The sequence below is a fragment of the Dromiciops gliroides genome, chromosome 4 (genome assembly GCF_019393635.1).
Source record: "Dromiciops gliroides isolate mDroGli1 chromosome 4, mDroGli1.pri, whole genome shotgun sequence".
Lineage (NCBI taxonomy): Eukaryota > Metazoa > Chordata > Mammalia > Microbiotheria > Microbiotheriidae > Dromiciops > Dromiciops gliroides.
This window is the reverse complement of record NC_057864.1, coordinates 245168068-245180671: the sequence shown is the minus strand read 5'-3', so window position 1 is coordinate 245180671 and position 12604 is coordinate 245168068. Positions and strand designations below refer to the sequence as shown.

Below are 12604 nucleotides of genomic sequence, written 5' to 3'. Positions count from 1 at the left end.
AAACCTTTTTAATAATTAGAGCTATGGAAGTAGTGGGTCTTTTCTCTTAGAAGTTGTCAGATCTGGATGACCGCTTAGCAGGTATGACATTGTAGAAATTCCTTTTCAGGTATGGGTTGGACTATATGACCTCTGAGGCCCCTTTGAACTCTTACAATTCTATGATTCTGTATTCAGAGGCTGAATATTAGTTAGCATCATTCTCCACATAACATTCCCACACTAAAGTTGTCAACACTGACAAAGAGCATTAGAGTTGAGAAAGATCTCAATCTTTACAGAATTTTTGATATGACATTTTCATTCAGCTAGCCTGTGGAAGATCCCTTTACTCAATCTAAATTTGGGACCTAAAGGACTGAGTGGTTCTATGAATAATATTTTAATGTTGTGTAAAATCCACTGTGGATTGCTACTGCTCCTTTTTCCAGGTAGCCCTCCACAAGGTCTTTCTGTCACAGAGCTGATGGAGACAGTTAATGGAGTTTCCAAGATGAGCATTGCACATGAAATTGTGGTGAACCAGGATTTCCATATGGAAGAGATGGCCTTATCTCCAGATAGGTAGATGCTTCTCAAAGTTCATTCATTTCTCTTTCCCTGGCACAGCTACATCTATAGAACAGGCTCCTTTTGACCAAATTCAAAGTTTCTTTATTTCATAACATGAATTTAAATTTTATTCAAACAGGAAAAGATATCCTTAGTGCTTATGTGTAATTATTGGTATTGAAGTGTTGAAGAAATATTAACCAAGATCAAACTAATGTTATTACTGTGGGAGTTTGCATTTTGGAATTCCAGTTAATAGTTCATGTAGATTTCAGATCTTCTCAGACAGACCCTGAGGAAGTAGCCCCTAGCAATTTCACATTTACGTTTTTTAATTGACTGTAGATCAAACAGGCACCTATTAAAAGATTATTTTTCCAACAGTGGTGTTGCCAACTCCGCTTACGATCTGAGATTCCACTGGAACACTTTGTTGTATAAATCACCCTAAATAATGATTCTGTAGATCAGAACTTTGATAATGAACAATGGTTGTACCCCTCCAGGCCCCAGAAGACTCTAATTTTGGCCCTTTCTTTGGACTCTACGATGCAAATAAGAGTCAATGAGTATTGATTCCACTGTTAGATTTTTTAAAGTATTTTCCATTTTTCCCATTTGATATCAAAATATTAGCAAATTTGTAGATCTCTTCATTTTGCCTGACTTTTGGCCCTTTTTAGGTCTTTTGCAAGAAAGTGAATGACTGAACTGTCCAGATTAGAGTTAATGTAGGTCACATTGGACATGTGTGAGAGGAGTGTGCCAAACCTGATTCCCCTGGAGCACTAAGTAAGACTTTATTGAAATTTCCAGTCTGGCACCTGCAGCACTCTTTGTACCCTTACCGCCTTCACTGTCCCTGGAGTTCTAAGTCAACCCTAGGACTGGGCAGCTGCTGCTTACTGTCAGCAAAGAGCCAATGGAACGGGGAGGGACTCTGACTTGAGATTCTAGGGAGAGCTCTGTTTGATGATTGCGGGCAGGGTTGGGGAGAGGTAAGTCAGAACAAAATGGTGACACCAGGTTTTTGTTTGTGTCTTGTTAACACCTCAACCAGAGTGTGTAACCAATGTAAAGGTTGAATGAGAAAAAAGTTAAAAATGGACAATTCATTGCAGCCTCAAGATAGGATGATTCTGATTACAGTTGTAGGTTTCTAAAAAACAGAACAAACAAAATTTAAATCCTTCCATCAAAAGAGAACCCTTTCAGTTGTCTTCACTTGAAACACAGATGTCCTTTTGAGGATAATGATCATGAGGATAATGTTCCTAAGGATCATATCTGTTCCCTTTCTATCTGAGGGACTTTCCCTTCACAGCTTGACAATGTTAGAGTGGCTAAGGGTAAAGCTAATTTTTAGACATTGGGCCCATGTCTATGCCCAGATATAGCAATAACTCCAGATACAGACCATGTCCTTTTCCTGTTAGTTTGAGTCCCCTAAACAAAGATCAGGACATTCTAGCCCTTTAGCCACTGCATAAGTCAAGACAGCAAGCAAGATCCTTGAGGGCAGAGACTGAGTTTTCACTTTTATCTCCAGTGCCTAGCATAGAGCCTAACACATTTTGTTGTTGTTGAATGTTCAGTCATGTTTGAATCTTCATGACCCTGTGGACCATACCCATGGAGTTTTCTTGGAAAAGATACTGAAGTGGTTTGCCATTTCCTTCTCCAGTGAATTAGGCAACCAGAGGCTAAGTGACTTATCCAGGGTCACACAGCTAGCAAATGTCTGAGGCTGGCTTTGAACTTAGGTCATCCTGACCCAGGTCCAGTGCTCTATCCACTGAGCCATCTAGCTGCCTCAAACTATGTGCATGGCATGTAGTTGGTACTTAATAAGTTCTTGCTGATTGATTGATGAAGAAGTCTGGATTATTCATTTATCCTCTTCTAGTCTGGAAAGCAAGATTAAGGAGACAATGCACAATGCCTTCTGGGACCATCTTCGAGAGCAGCTGTCAGCCACACCACCAGACTACACGTATGCTCTGCAGCTTCTGAAAGAAATCAAAGAGGTGAGCCACTCCAAGGATGGCTCAAGTATTTGGGGATGGAGTCCTTGGTCCAATGGAATCTCAATTAATATATAAGCATGCAGCATGGTGTTTTCTATTCAAGAATAAACAAATATTTAGTGAAAGACTATAAAGTTCAAGGGATCATACTAGGTTCTTCCACCCAGGATGAGACCTTGAACTTTACAATTGAGTAATCTGTTTAAGACAAGTATGCCATTATCCACAGTGCAACCACAAATTCCAGAAGAGACTACCAGAAAACATGCTAGAGATGGCAGAAAGAGCAGCCAGTTAAGGGAATGAGGAAAAAAAACTTTGAGAAAAAGGTGGCATTGGAGTTGGCATTTGATTACTCACAGAATTATTTCCTTAGACTCTGCTGATGGAGAAGACGTATCTAGTCATAGGAGACTTGATACTTGTTACATCACCTAATGGTGTAACTGAAAAAACATTGGCCTAGAATCAGGAGCTGGGGTTGTAGTCATGCTTCTGGCACTAAGTAGCTAGCTAGCTATGTAGCCTTGGACAAATGACTTCACCTGTCCCTAGAATGAAAATAGGCAGAGATTTGAGAGGGGTATATTGTAGGTGTTGGGAACAATATCTTCAAAAGCACAGAGGTGGGAAAGCATAGGATATGTCTGGATTAAGGGAGAAGGATTGTCTGGATGGGACCAGATTGTAGAAGGCCTTGAAAGCCATTCTGAGGAATTGGGACTTGATTCTCTAAGCAATGAGTTCTGAGAAGAGGAGTATTGGGGCTAGGGTTTTCACTTTCTTTAGTCCACATCTGAAACAGATGTTTATGGGCAAGCTCTCTTAATTTTTCTATTTCCTGGTAAAAATATTATAACAATGCACATTATTTATTTATATAATGATTTATTTACATTTTATTAAAAAAAGCATTTCAATTCAATAGGATATTTCAAGTGAATGAATACTAGCATCCTCGTTCACCTGTCCTAGCCTTACTCCTCTCAGTCAGCATCTCAAAAAAATCCCCTTTCTTAAGGATGCCACATCATCAAGATGGGGGTATTGTTCTGAATTTGCCATACTACTCTAATGTACTCTGGGTAGGAGACAGCACGTCTAAATGGCACCAATGCCCTTACCATGAAGATGCACTTCCTAGCTTGCCTGGCTACATACACAACACCCCAGATCCTGCCTATAGCAAGAGGTCTTTCCTGGTCTGTCCAGCTGCTAGTGCCTTCCCCTCTGAGATTCTATTAGAAAAGATTCTTCCATCTATCCTGTATGTATCTTGTACACACATAATTAGCTCCTCCACTAGGAAGTGAGTTCCAAGGACTGTTTTTACCTTTCTTTCTATCCTTGGACTTAGCCCAACACCTGGCACAAAGCAGGTGTTTGCTAAATGCTTGCTGACTACTGACAGGAACCTCTATTAGGTTCTTTACCTGCAGTATGTGAAGTTGTTTAATTTTTTTAAATAACTGTATTTCAATGTAATTGGTTTTCTTTGTAATCCTGTGTTTTGTTTTATGCATTTAAAAATGCAAAAAGACCTCAAGGGCTTTCACCAGGCTATCAAAAGGGGTTCATGGCACACACAAAAGTGAGGACCTCATGCTCCAAATAGAATCTGTTACAGAGAGGGGGCAGTAATCTCCAGGAAGTCCAGAAGATTCCTGGCCATCCACGAGACACAGGAAGGATTGGTTTTAAAGCCTGATGGCTCTGTGGAGAAGTCTGGCTTTGCTAAGCAGTAATGCAGGCAATTGGATTTTCTTTCCTGGGCAGATTTTGCTATCGCTGCTCCTGCCTCGCCAGAGCCGTCTAAAATGCCAAATAGAAGAAGTGATGGACATGGAGCTCCTCAAGCAGGAAGCTGACCATGGAGCACTGGATGTCTCTCATCTCTCCACCTACATCCTGAGCATGATGACAATGCTTTGTGCACCAGTTCGAGATGAAGAGGTTCAGAAACTTGAGAGCATATCAGACCCTGTGCAGCTACTGAGGTGGGAAACTGGAGGCGCTGGCCTCAGAAACCAGACTGAAATCCTGTGCCAGGAAAATTTTCTGAGGTCACACTAATAATATTCTCTTAGCTCTGATTAAAATGGGTTTTTTCTTTGTCAGAGTAGAAAGAACCCCGACCAAAGCCCCCAACACAAAATAGCAATGAAATGTTCACACCAACATGTGGATCTCAAAAAAATTCATTTAAAAGACCAGTGTGAATAGGAGGGAGGGAAATAGTTATGATGATTGAATATAATGGCAAAACATATGGTACCTACTTTGCTGGGCTAATGTGAAGAAAATTCTTTGTCAAGTTTAAGGTACTTTATTTAGGTTATGATGAACAGGATACTATCAGAAAAACCTGGAAAGACCTACATGAACTGAAGCAGAGTGAAATGTACTGTATACAAAATAACAGCAATAGTGTAAGATGATCTGCTGGGAAGCATGTGGTTATTTTCAGCAAGGCAATGATCCAATATAACCCTGAAGGACTTATGAAAATGGCAACCCATCTACAGAGAAAGAAGTGATAGTATCTGAAAATAGATGGAAACACATTTTTTTCTTTTTCTTTTCTTTTTTCTTTTTTTTTTTTTTTTGGTGAGGCAATTGCCCAGGGTCGCACAGCTGGTGGGTGTTGGGTGTCTGGGGCCAGATTTGAACTCAGGCGCTCCTGGTTCCAGGGCCAGTGCTCTGTCCACTGTGCCGCCCCTGGAAACACATTTAAAAAAATTTTTTTTTCCTCTTTGACAATTCCTCAGTCTGAAGTTTTGGGGGGTTTTTGACTGTTTTCTCTCACAACCTAGCTAATGTGGGAATATTTTCCATGACTACTCATGTATAACTTATTTTGAAATGCTTGAGTTCTAGTGGGTGGGGGTGGGAATGGAGGAGGAAGAGAAGTTGGAACACAAATTTTTAAAAAATTGATGTTAAAATTTGTTTTTACATATATTTTGGAAAATAAAATTCTATTCAATTAAAAAAAAGATCGGTGTGTTTAAAGTTCCTTTAAATGCCTGCTGGCTTTTATTTTCCAAGGAAAGTGTGGTAGGGTTGGTGGAGCCTCTGCTCTGTGCAGGTGGTGTGGAAGAGGAGACCCTTGGTTCTTAAAGGCTATGGCAGCTCAGGCAGCTCCTGAAATGTTTTCAGGTATGGGTACACTGATGGACCCATAGGTCACTATGACTCCTCAGGACCAGCCCAACTACATTGAGAGAGACTTCTCTGCAGATTGGCCAGAGGGATTAACATTTCAGCCACAGCAACTCTCATAGACCATCTATTAAGACAGCAAGGGTCTGTGATCTATGTTGATAGAGTACCTATATGGATAAGAACATTGATTCCTCAAATAGTCAATTAAGTTCCCTATATACGTGCAACTTGTGATCATAATGGAATCCATTAATGTCTTTCTTCCAGAGAACTAGAGACATTTTTCATTCATAACCTTCTCCTTTATGCAAACACAAGTACTATGAATAGGTAGGAATAGCAATTATCCCTATTTTGTGTATGGAAAAACCAAAGCCCCCACAAGTGACATATTTCAAGTTTATATTTCCAATTGGCCTAGAAGAGAATCTAATTATGGGCAGTTGGGTGGTGCAATAGTTAGCGTTGGACCTAGAGTCAGGAAGACCCATCTTCTTGAGTTCAAATCTGGCCTCAGACACTTACTAGCTATGTGACCCTGGGTAAGTCATTAACCTTTTTGGCCTTAGTTTCCTCATCTGTAAGATGAACAGGAGAAGGAAATGGCAAACCACTCCAGTGTCTTTGCCAAGAAAACCCTAATAGGGCCATGAAGAGTCAGACACAACTAAAAAACAACTGAACAATAGCAAAGAATCTAATTAGAAACATGACTTTTTGAGAAGTATTGTGGTGTATTGGAAAGTGCTCTTCTTCCCATCTATATTTTCTTGGCTTAATTCATTTGGTTCTACTTTGTTACAGGTTAAGAGTGTGGAATAGATTTATTGTTTTTGTAGTGATTGAGTTTATAATACATTTTAACAAATATAGATTCTAATGCTAGTTCTGCTATTTACTAGCTGTGTGACCCTGGAAGAACCTCACCTCTTTGGGCCTTAGAAGAATTAGGACTGGATGAGCTCTAAGATTGCTTTTAGTTCTAAAATTCCATGACACCAAGCCTAGGGCTCCTTTGGAGTCTTCTACACTTCCTCTCACAGTATTTAACTTTGCATTTCCTCTTCTGGCAGGGAGATATTCCATGTTCTAGGTCTGATGAAAATGGACATGGTTAACTTCACCATCCAGAGTATACGACCACATCTGCAGGAGCACTCAATCCAGTATGAACGGGCCAAGTTCCAGGAACTTCTCCAGAGGATGCCCAGTATGTACAGAAATGGAAGGCAGGAAGGGGCAATAGTGAATGACTGCTGGTGTGTTTTATGCTTAGACGGGGACCAGAGCTACCATCTTATAAACACTAGGAACAAAGCTTTTAGCTCACCTGCTGGGCAGCAGGGTAGATTGTGATAAATTACTCTAGCACTTAAAGTAAAAAGTTTGACAAATCAGTTCTGTATTGATGATGTGCCTAGAGTGTGCATAACACGAGGGTCCTACAAATCTTGTTTCCTTGTAGACTTCCTTGATCATACCACAAAGTGGCTAAGCCAAGCAGCTGGTGAAGTCATGACACCCCCTCCACCATCCTTTGACACTCCAGACCAAATCACTTCTTCACCTGCAGATGAGACAATGAAAGACAACACTATCATAAGCCCCTCAATGGTGCTAAACCAGGGTTACATGAATCTTCTTCACTGGGACCCTGACAATGAGGAGTTTCCCGAGGTATGGCTGCTGCTGGGAATTGCTCTTTGGTGTCAGGGGCTTCAAATGGCATCCTTTCCATGCTGACTCCCTACTGTTCTTTATCTCCTTAGACTGTGATGATGGACAGGACCAGGCTGCAGGAGATTCAGTGCCAGTTAAATCAGCTGACCATTTTGGCCTCTGTCCTGCTAGTAGCCAACAGTTACTGTGGCCCTAAGTTATTGAGTTCACCTCAGTTTGTAGACAGACTCAAACAAATCATCAAAGTCCTCTTAGAGGGAAACCAGTCAAGGTGAGTAATAGAAATCTCGATCTTTTCCAGAGACAGGTTGTATTTGGAAAGCAGAAAGATAGCAAATGGTTGTTTACTTTTCATCACATAAATGTTCTTAGGGTCCATTCAAAACAATCGTTGGTGCTTTTTTTTTTTTTTACATCTTTGGGGCAGGAGAGAACAGTATTATTTTCATTCAAAGTGGGCATCAAGGAATAAAGGATTCATCTTCTGTTCAGAGGATAATGTTGGGACAGTCTTGGTAGAGCTGGGTTTCTCTGGGGTTGGGTGGTCAGTCAGATAACAGTACTGCCAGTGTTCCCCTCTATGCAGAGCACAGTCTGGATGAGAACACCCAAGAACACTCTGAAAAGGAAATCTATAAACAAGATTTGTGGAACTAGTCATAAGAGTTGATGAGCATTCCCAGAGCAGATACTGACATTGTTAGAAGTAAATTTGTCAGTTATTCTTGTTTTAGGAGAAATGGAACAAAGTATCATGTGCAGCGATTTTCCTGGGTGTCCAAAGAGCTGGGTTCTCTTCCTGGATCCATCACTGACAAGCTGCATCACCTTAGATGCATCACTTAACCTCTCTGTACCCCAGCTTCCTCTTTTGTAAAGGGAGGGCATTAGCCAACTCTTCTAAAATTGCCTGCATCTATGAGGCAGTTATCTTGACCGTGACCTGGAAACCATTGCATATAATGTCAGTTATGACCTGCTGTCCTTTGGATGGGAGGAATTGGGATTTTGCTCCCATTAGGGTTCTCCTTTTACATAAGACACCTTACATAGGGCACAGACTCAGAAATTGTTGGCTTTCTGTTTCCTGGGATTCAGGCTCAATGAGGCTTTGCTGAGTATAAGTGACCAAGTGCTTCAGGAAATACAGCAGGGCCTTGTGGACCTGAACCTTCCTGCCCTAAGCAAAGACAACATGGCTTCCCTGTCAGGCCAGATCCATAGCGTGGCCAAGGAGGACAACTGCGTCCGCAGCATCATTGGTGAGAGACACCTGTGGGGAAAGGCACATCTCCTATCTCTAGCAGATAGATGCAGAACCCTTTAAAATGTGTAAGACTTGGTATTCTTGGAAGTATTGCTTTGCCCCTTTGGTCATTAGACTTGAAGCTGAGGCTGCCCAGAGATAATAGTTCTGCTTTGTGGATACCAGGGCTTCAAATTAGCATGGTGCTCTCTTCAGGTGTCCCATCCATTGGATTGCCTTTGGTCTTCCCAGCCCTTCTCCAGATTCAGCACCAAGAGACTTTAGACTGCTAGCCATGATTGGAAATTATTTGTTTATTGACTCTAGTCACCATGTTGCTGTCCTTTATGAAAGGTATGAGTCTGATTGTTGTAATCTCTCAGAAACATTTTTTAATCATAAAAGTATTTTATTATTTTCTAGTTATATATAGAGATAGTTTTCAACATTTGTTTTTATAAGATTTCTAATTTTGAATTTTTCTCCCTCCACCCCCTCCCCAAGATAGCAGGTAATCTGATCTAGGTTATATATGTACAATAACATTAAACATATTTCTGCATTAGTCATGTTATAAGAGAAGAATCAGAGCAAAAGCACCAAAAAACAAAAGAAATAGTATGGTTCAATCCACATCCATATTCCATAGTTCTTTTATTTTTCTGAATTTGGAGAGCCTTTTCCTTCATGAGTCCTTTGGAACTTTCTTGTACCATTGGATTGGTGAGCCAAGAATCAAGTCTATCACAGTTGATCAACACATAATGTTGATGATACTGTGTACAATGTTCTCCTGGTTCTGCTCATCTCACTCATCATCAGTTCATGCAAGTCCTTTCAGGTTTCTCAGAAACATTACTGTACTTTAGGGAAACTGACTATTGAAGTGATTTGGCTCAGAACATTCGTTTCCATTTGACGTGTCCATTCTCCCTGCCAACTCATCTTCCACTGTTTCTCTGGTAGAAATCTAGTGCTACTTCACTGAAGGATTTGTTCTCTGAGTAGACACCTCCTAGAATGGAAGCAGTGGATTCCTTCAGATTTTATCTAACCTGAATTGCAACAACCAACCTTATGTGCTCTAGTCTTAGGCGTGGGTATAATTATAATATGACATAGTAGAAAGAGTACCAGATATGAGGCCACTCAGAGGCCTCACGACAGTCCTTCATGAAGAAGTAACCCTTCTCCATACTCAGACAACCCCTTTGCCTGCACCCTCCATCACACTGCCTCTCAATATTGCCAGTAAATTGTCCTGTCATCTCCATTCTCTCGTCTTGATTCTTTCCCTGTCTACTGGATCCTTCCCTGCTGCCCCCACTTGATCCCATTTTCTCTTCCAGTGATCACCTGATGACCATCTGTGGCCAGGGGCCTCACTTCCTCTCCTCTCACTCTTTTTTTTTTTTTTTAGTGAGGCAATTGGGGTTAAGTGACTTGCCCAGAGTCACACAGCTAGTAAGTGTTAAGTGTCTGAGGCCGGATTTGAACTCGGGTACTCCTGACTCCAGGGCCGGTGCTCTATCCACTGCGCCACCTAGCTGCCCCCTCTCACTCTTTTCTAAATGTTGCATTTTACTTTCTAACCTCATCTTTCAGTCGAAGCAGCTCTCTCCAAAGTCATCTCCTAATTGCCCAATCTTCAGGACTCTTTCTCAGTCCTGCTCTTCTCGGATCTGCACAGTGGCTGATGCTGCCAATCACCCTCTTCTCCCGGATGGTCTCTCTGCTCCATGTTTTCATGCTGCTTCTTTCTCCTGGTTGTCCTCCTGACTCCTTCAAAGGCTCCTTTGTTGGCTCTTGATCAGTGTCTTTCCCACTAGCTGTGGCCGACCTCCAAGGCTCTGACCTGAGCCTCTGTCTTTCTGCTGTCCACTGTTACTCTCATCAGCTCTCTCTAGGGAGATGATTCCCAGCCCTAATTTCTTTCTTGAGTTAGCAGTTCTGCATCTCCAAGTGCCTCTGGGATATTTTGAATTAGATATCCAGGACTCTCCAGCTCTACAGGGCCAAATCTGAACTCATTTTCATTTTTCCCAAACCCTTCCCTCTTCCCAACTTCCTGTTACTGTTGAGGGTACCACCAACCTGGTTCACAACCTTGACATGATCCTTAGGTTTTCCTTCTCACCCCACATACCTGATCTGTTGCTAAATTGTGTTGTTTTGACCTTTTCACCTCTTCTATACATCTTATTCTCTCCACTCCTACAGCAGTATACCTAGTTCAGACTCTCATTACCTCTTTCCTGGATTACTGCAATAGCCTTCCAAGTATAGATCTGACCTTTCACATGCCTGCTCGGCAAGCTCCAGTGATTCCCTGTTACTTCCGGAAACCAACAGAAACTCCTGTTTAGGATTTAAAACTCTTTATAACCTGACCCATTCTTGTTTCCAGTCTCTTGACTTTACTTCCTTCTACTCATTCTGCAGACCAGCAGCACTAGCCCATTTGTAGTACCTTGAACAGGACAATCCATCCTGACCATCTGCTGACTTCCTACGTGGCTCTGCTTAAACTTTCTACATCTGTCCTATCTTTCTGTCCCCATGCCTCAGATGCTAATACCTTCCCTTTCAGATTATATTCATGCACACATAAACATACTTCCTATTCTTGTATATATATATCTTCTATATATGCCCAGTTATTTGTATGTTATCTCCCCCATTGGAACGTATGCTCCTTGAGGGCAGGGAATGAGGTTTTGCTTTTGTCTTTTGTCTCTCCAGTGCTTTAGCACAGTGCTAAATAACAAATAACAAGTGCTTAATGTTTGTTAATGGACTCACTAGCAGCAGAGCTCTTGCCATCACACCAGTGTTAAACTGGTATTCAACCTATAGCAATCTTGCAAAGAAATGGAAAATCGCTCTATTTGGGGGAATCTACATGTTAAAACCAAAACACCCTAATCAAATTGCATGTCTCAACTGCCTAAGCAGTTAACATGTATGCTTATGCTCCTAAATCCTTCTGTGAATAGGAGGGTAAAGGTCACACATGATTTCCCTCCTTGAACTCTCCCACTGTCTGTCAATATTCGCAGATCAGCGGATCCGTCTGTTTCTCAAATGCTGCCTGATCCGGGGAGTGCAGCCTTCTCTGAGGGACCTCCCTGGGGGCATCACGCCTATAGAAGAGGAGCTGGCAGAAATGGGCCAAAGGTTTTCATGCCTGATCCATCACAATCAGCAAGTGTTTGGGCCCTACTATGCTGGCATCTTAAAAAAAGTGCTCTTCTCTCCACAAGAGTCGGAAGCAAGCGTGGATTCTACCTGACAGCTCGAGTGGAATGCCCTGGTGTGGGGCATGGAAGAGAAGAGAGCTCTTGTCCATTGCCTGTGGTTGGCATGACAGCCACACCTCCTCTTCCCCCCACCCCCCTGCAGCCAGGACACCAAGGCTGCATGTGAACACCAAGCTGCCTGAGCCCTTTTACCAATAAATTTCTGAGCTGCAAGAATCATTTGCTCCTGTGCTGGAGCTTTAAAGGCTTGGCTGCTGGGCTCCATCCCACCTATTGGTTAGTTGAGAAGCTAAAGGGTTTGGACAACTTTCTGTAGCATTTGGGAAATTGACAGGTATTGTTGCTTTGCTAACCTACCCTTGTATATAACCCACAAGGAGGACTGGGTAGCCAGGACACCTAGGTTCTGAAGTTCCTGGCTGTCACCCTGGTCTATCCCAAGGGAAAAAAGCATTTCACTGGAGTCTGTCCATGAGGACTGTGAAGTGCTTTGAGTTCTGGGTAGAAAAGGCCTCTGGAAGTCAGAAACCCACAGTTGCCTCAGAATACTTTTTTGAAAAATTGAGGTAATCTTTTCCCCAAAGCTAAGCACCCAGTAGTGCCTTAGGTAGATGCTGCACAGTTGGAGGGATAGCAAGGGTTTTCCATCTTCCTGTTCTATTGGGTGGTCTGGA

The 12604-nt window shown here is 42.0% G+C and overlaps 1 protein-coding gene across 1 annotated transcript; it reads left to right on the top strand.

Moving 5' to 3' along the window:
• The first annotated feature begins 431 nt into the window (after positions 1-431).
• Positions 432-11962, top strand: TCP11 (t-complex 11). Its single transcript, XM_044005446.1, has 8 exons — positions 432-564; positions 2459-2579; positions 4356-4576; positions 6818-6954; positions 7210-7421; positions 7514-7695; positions 8523-8686; positions 11730-11962. The coding sequence occupies exons 1-8, from the start codon at positions 467-469 to the stop codon at positions 11960-11962; spliced, it is 1368 nt and encodes a 455-aa protein (XP_043861381.1). The 5' UTR covers positions 432-466.
• The last annotated feature ends 642 nt before the right edge of the window (positions 11963-12604 follow it).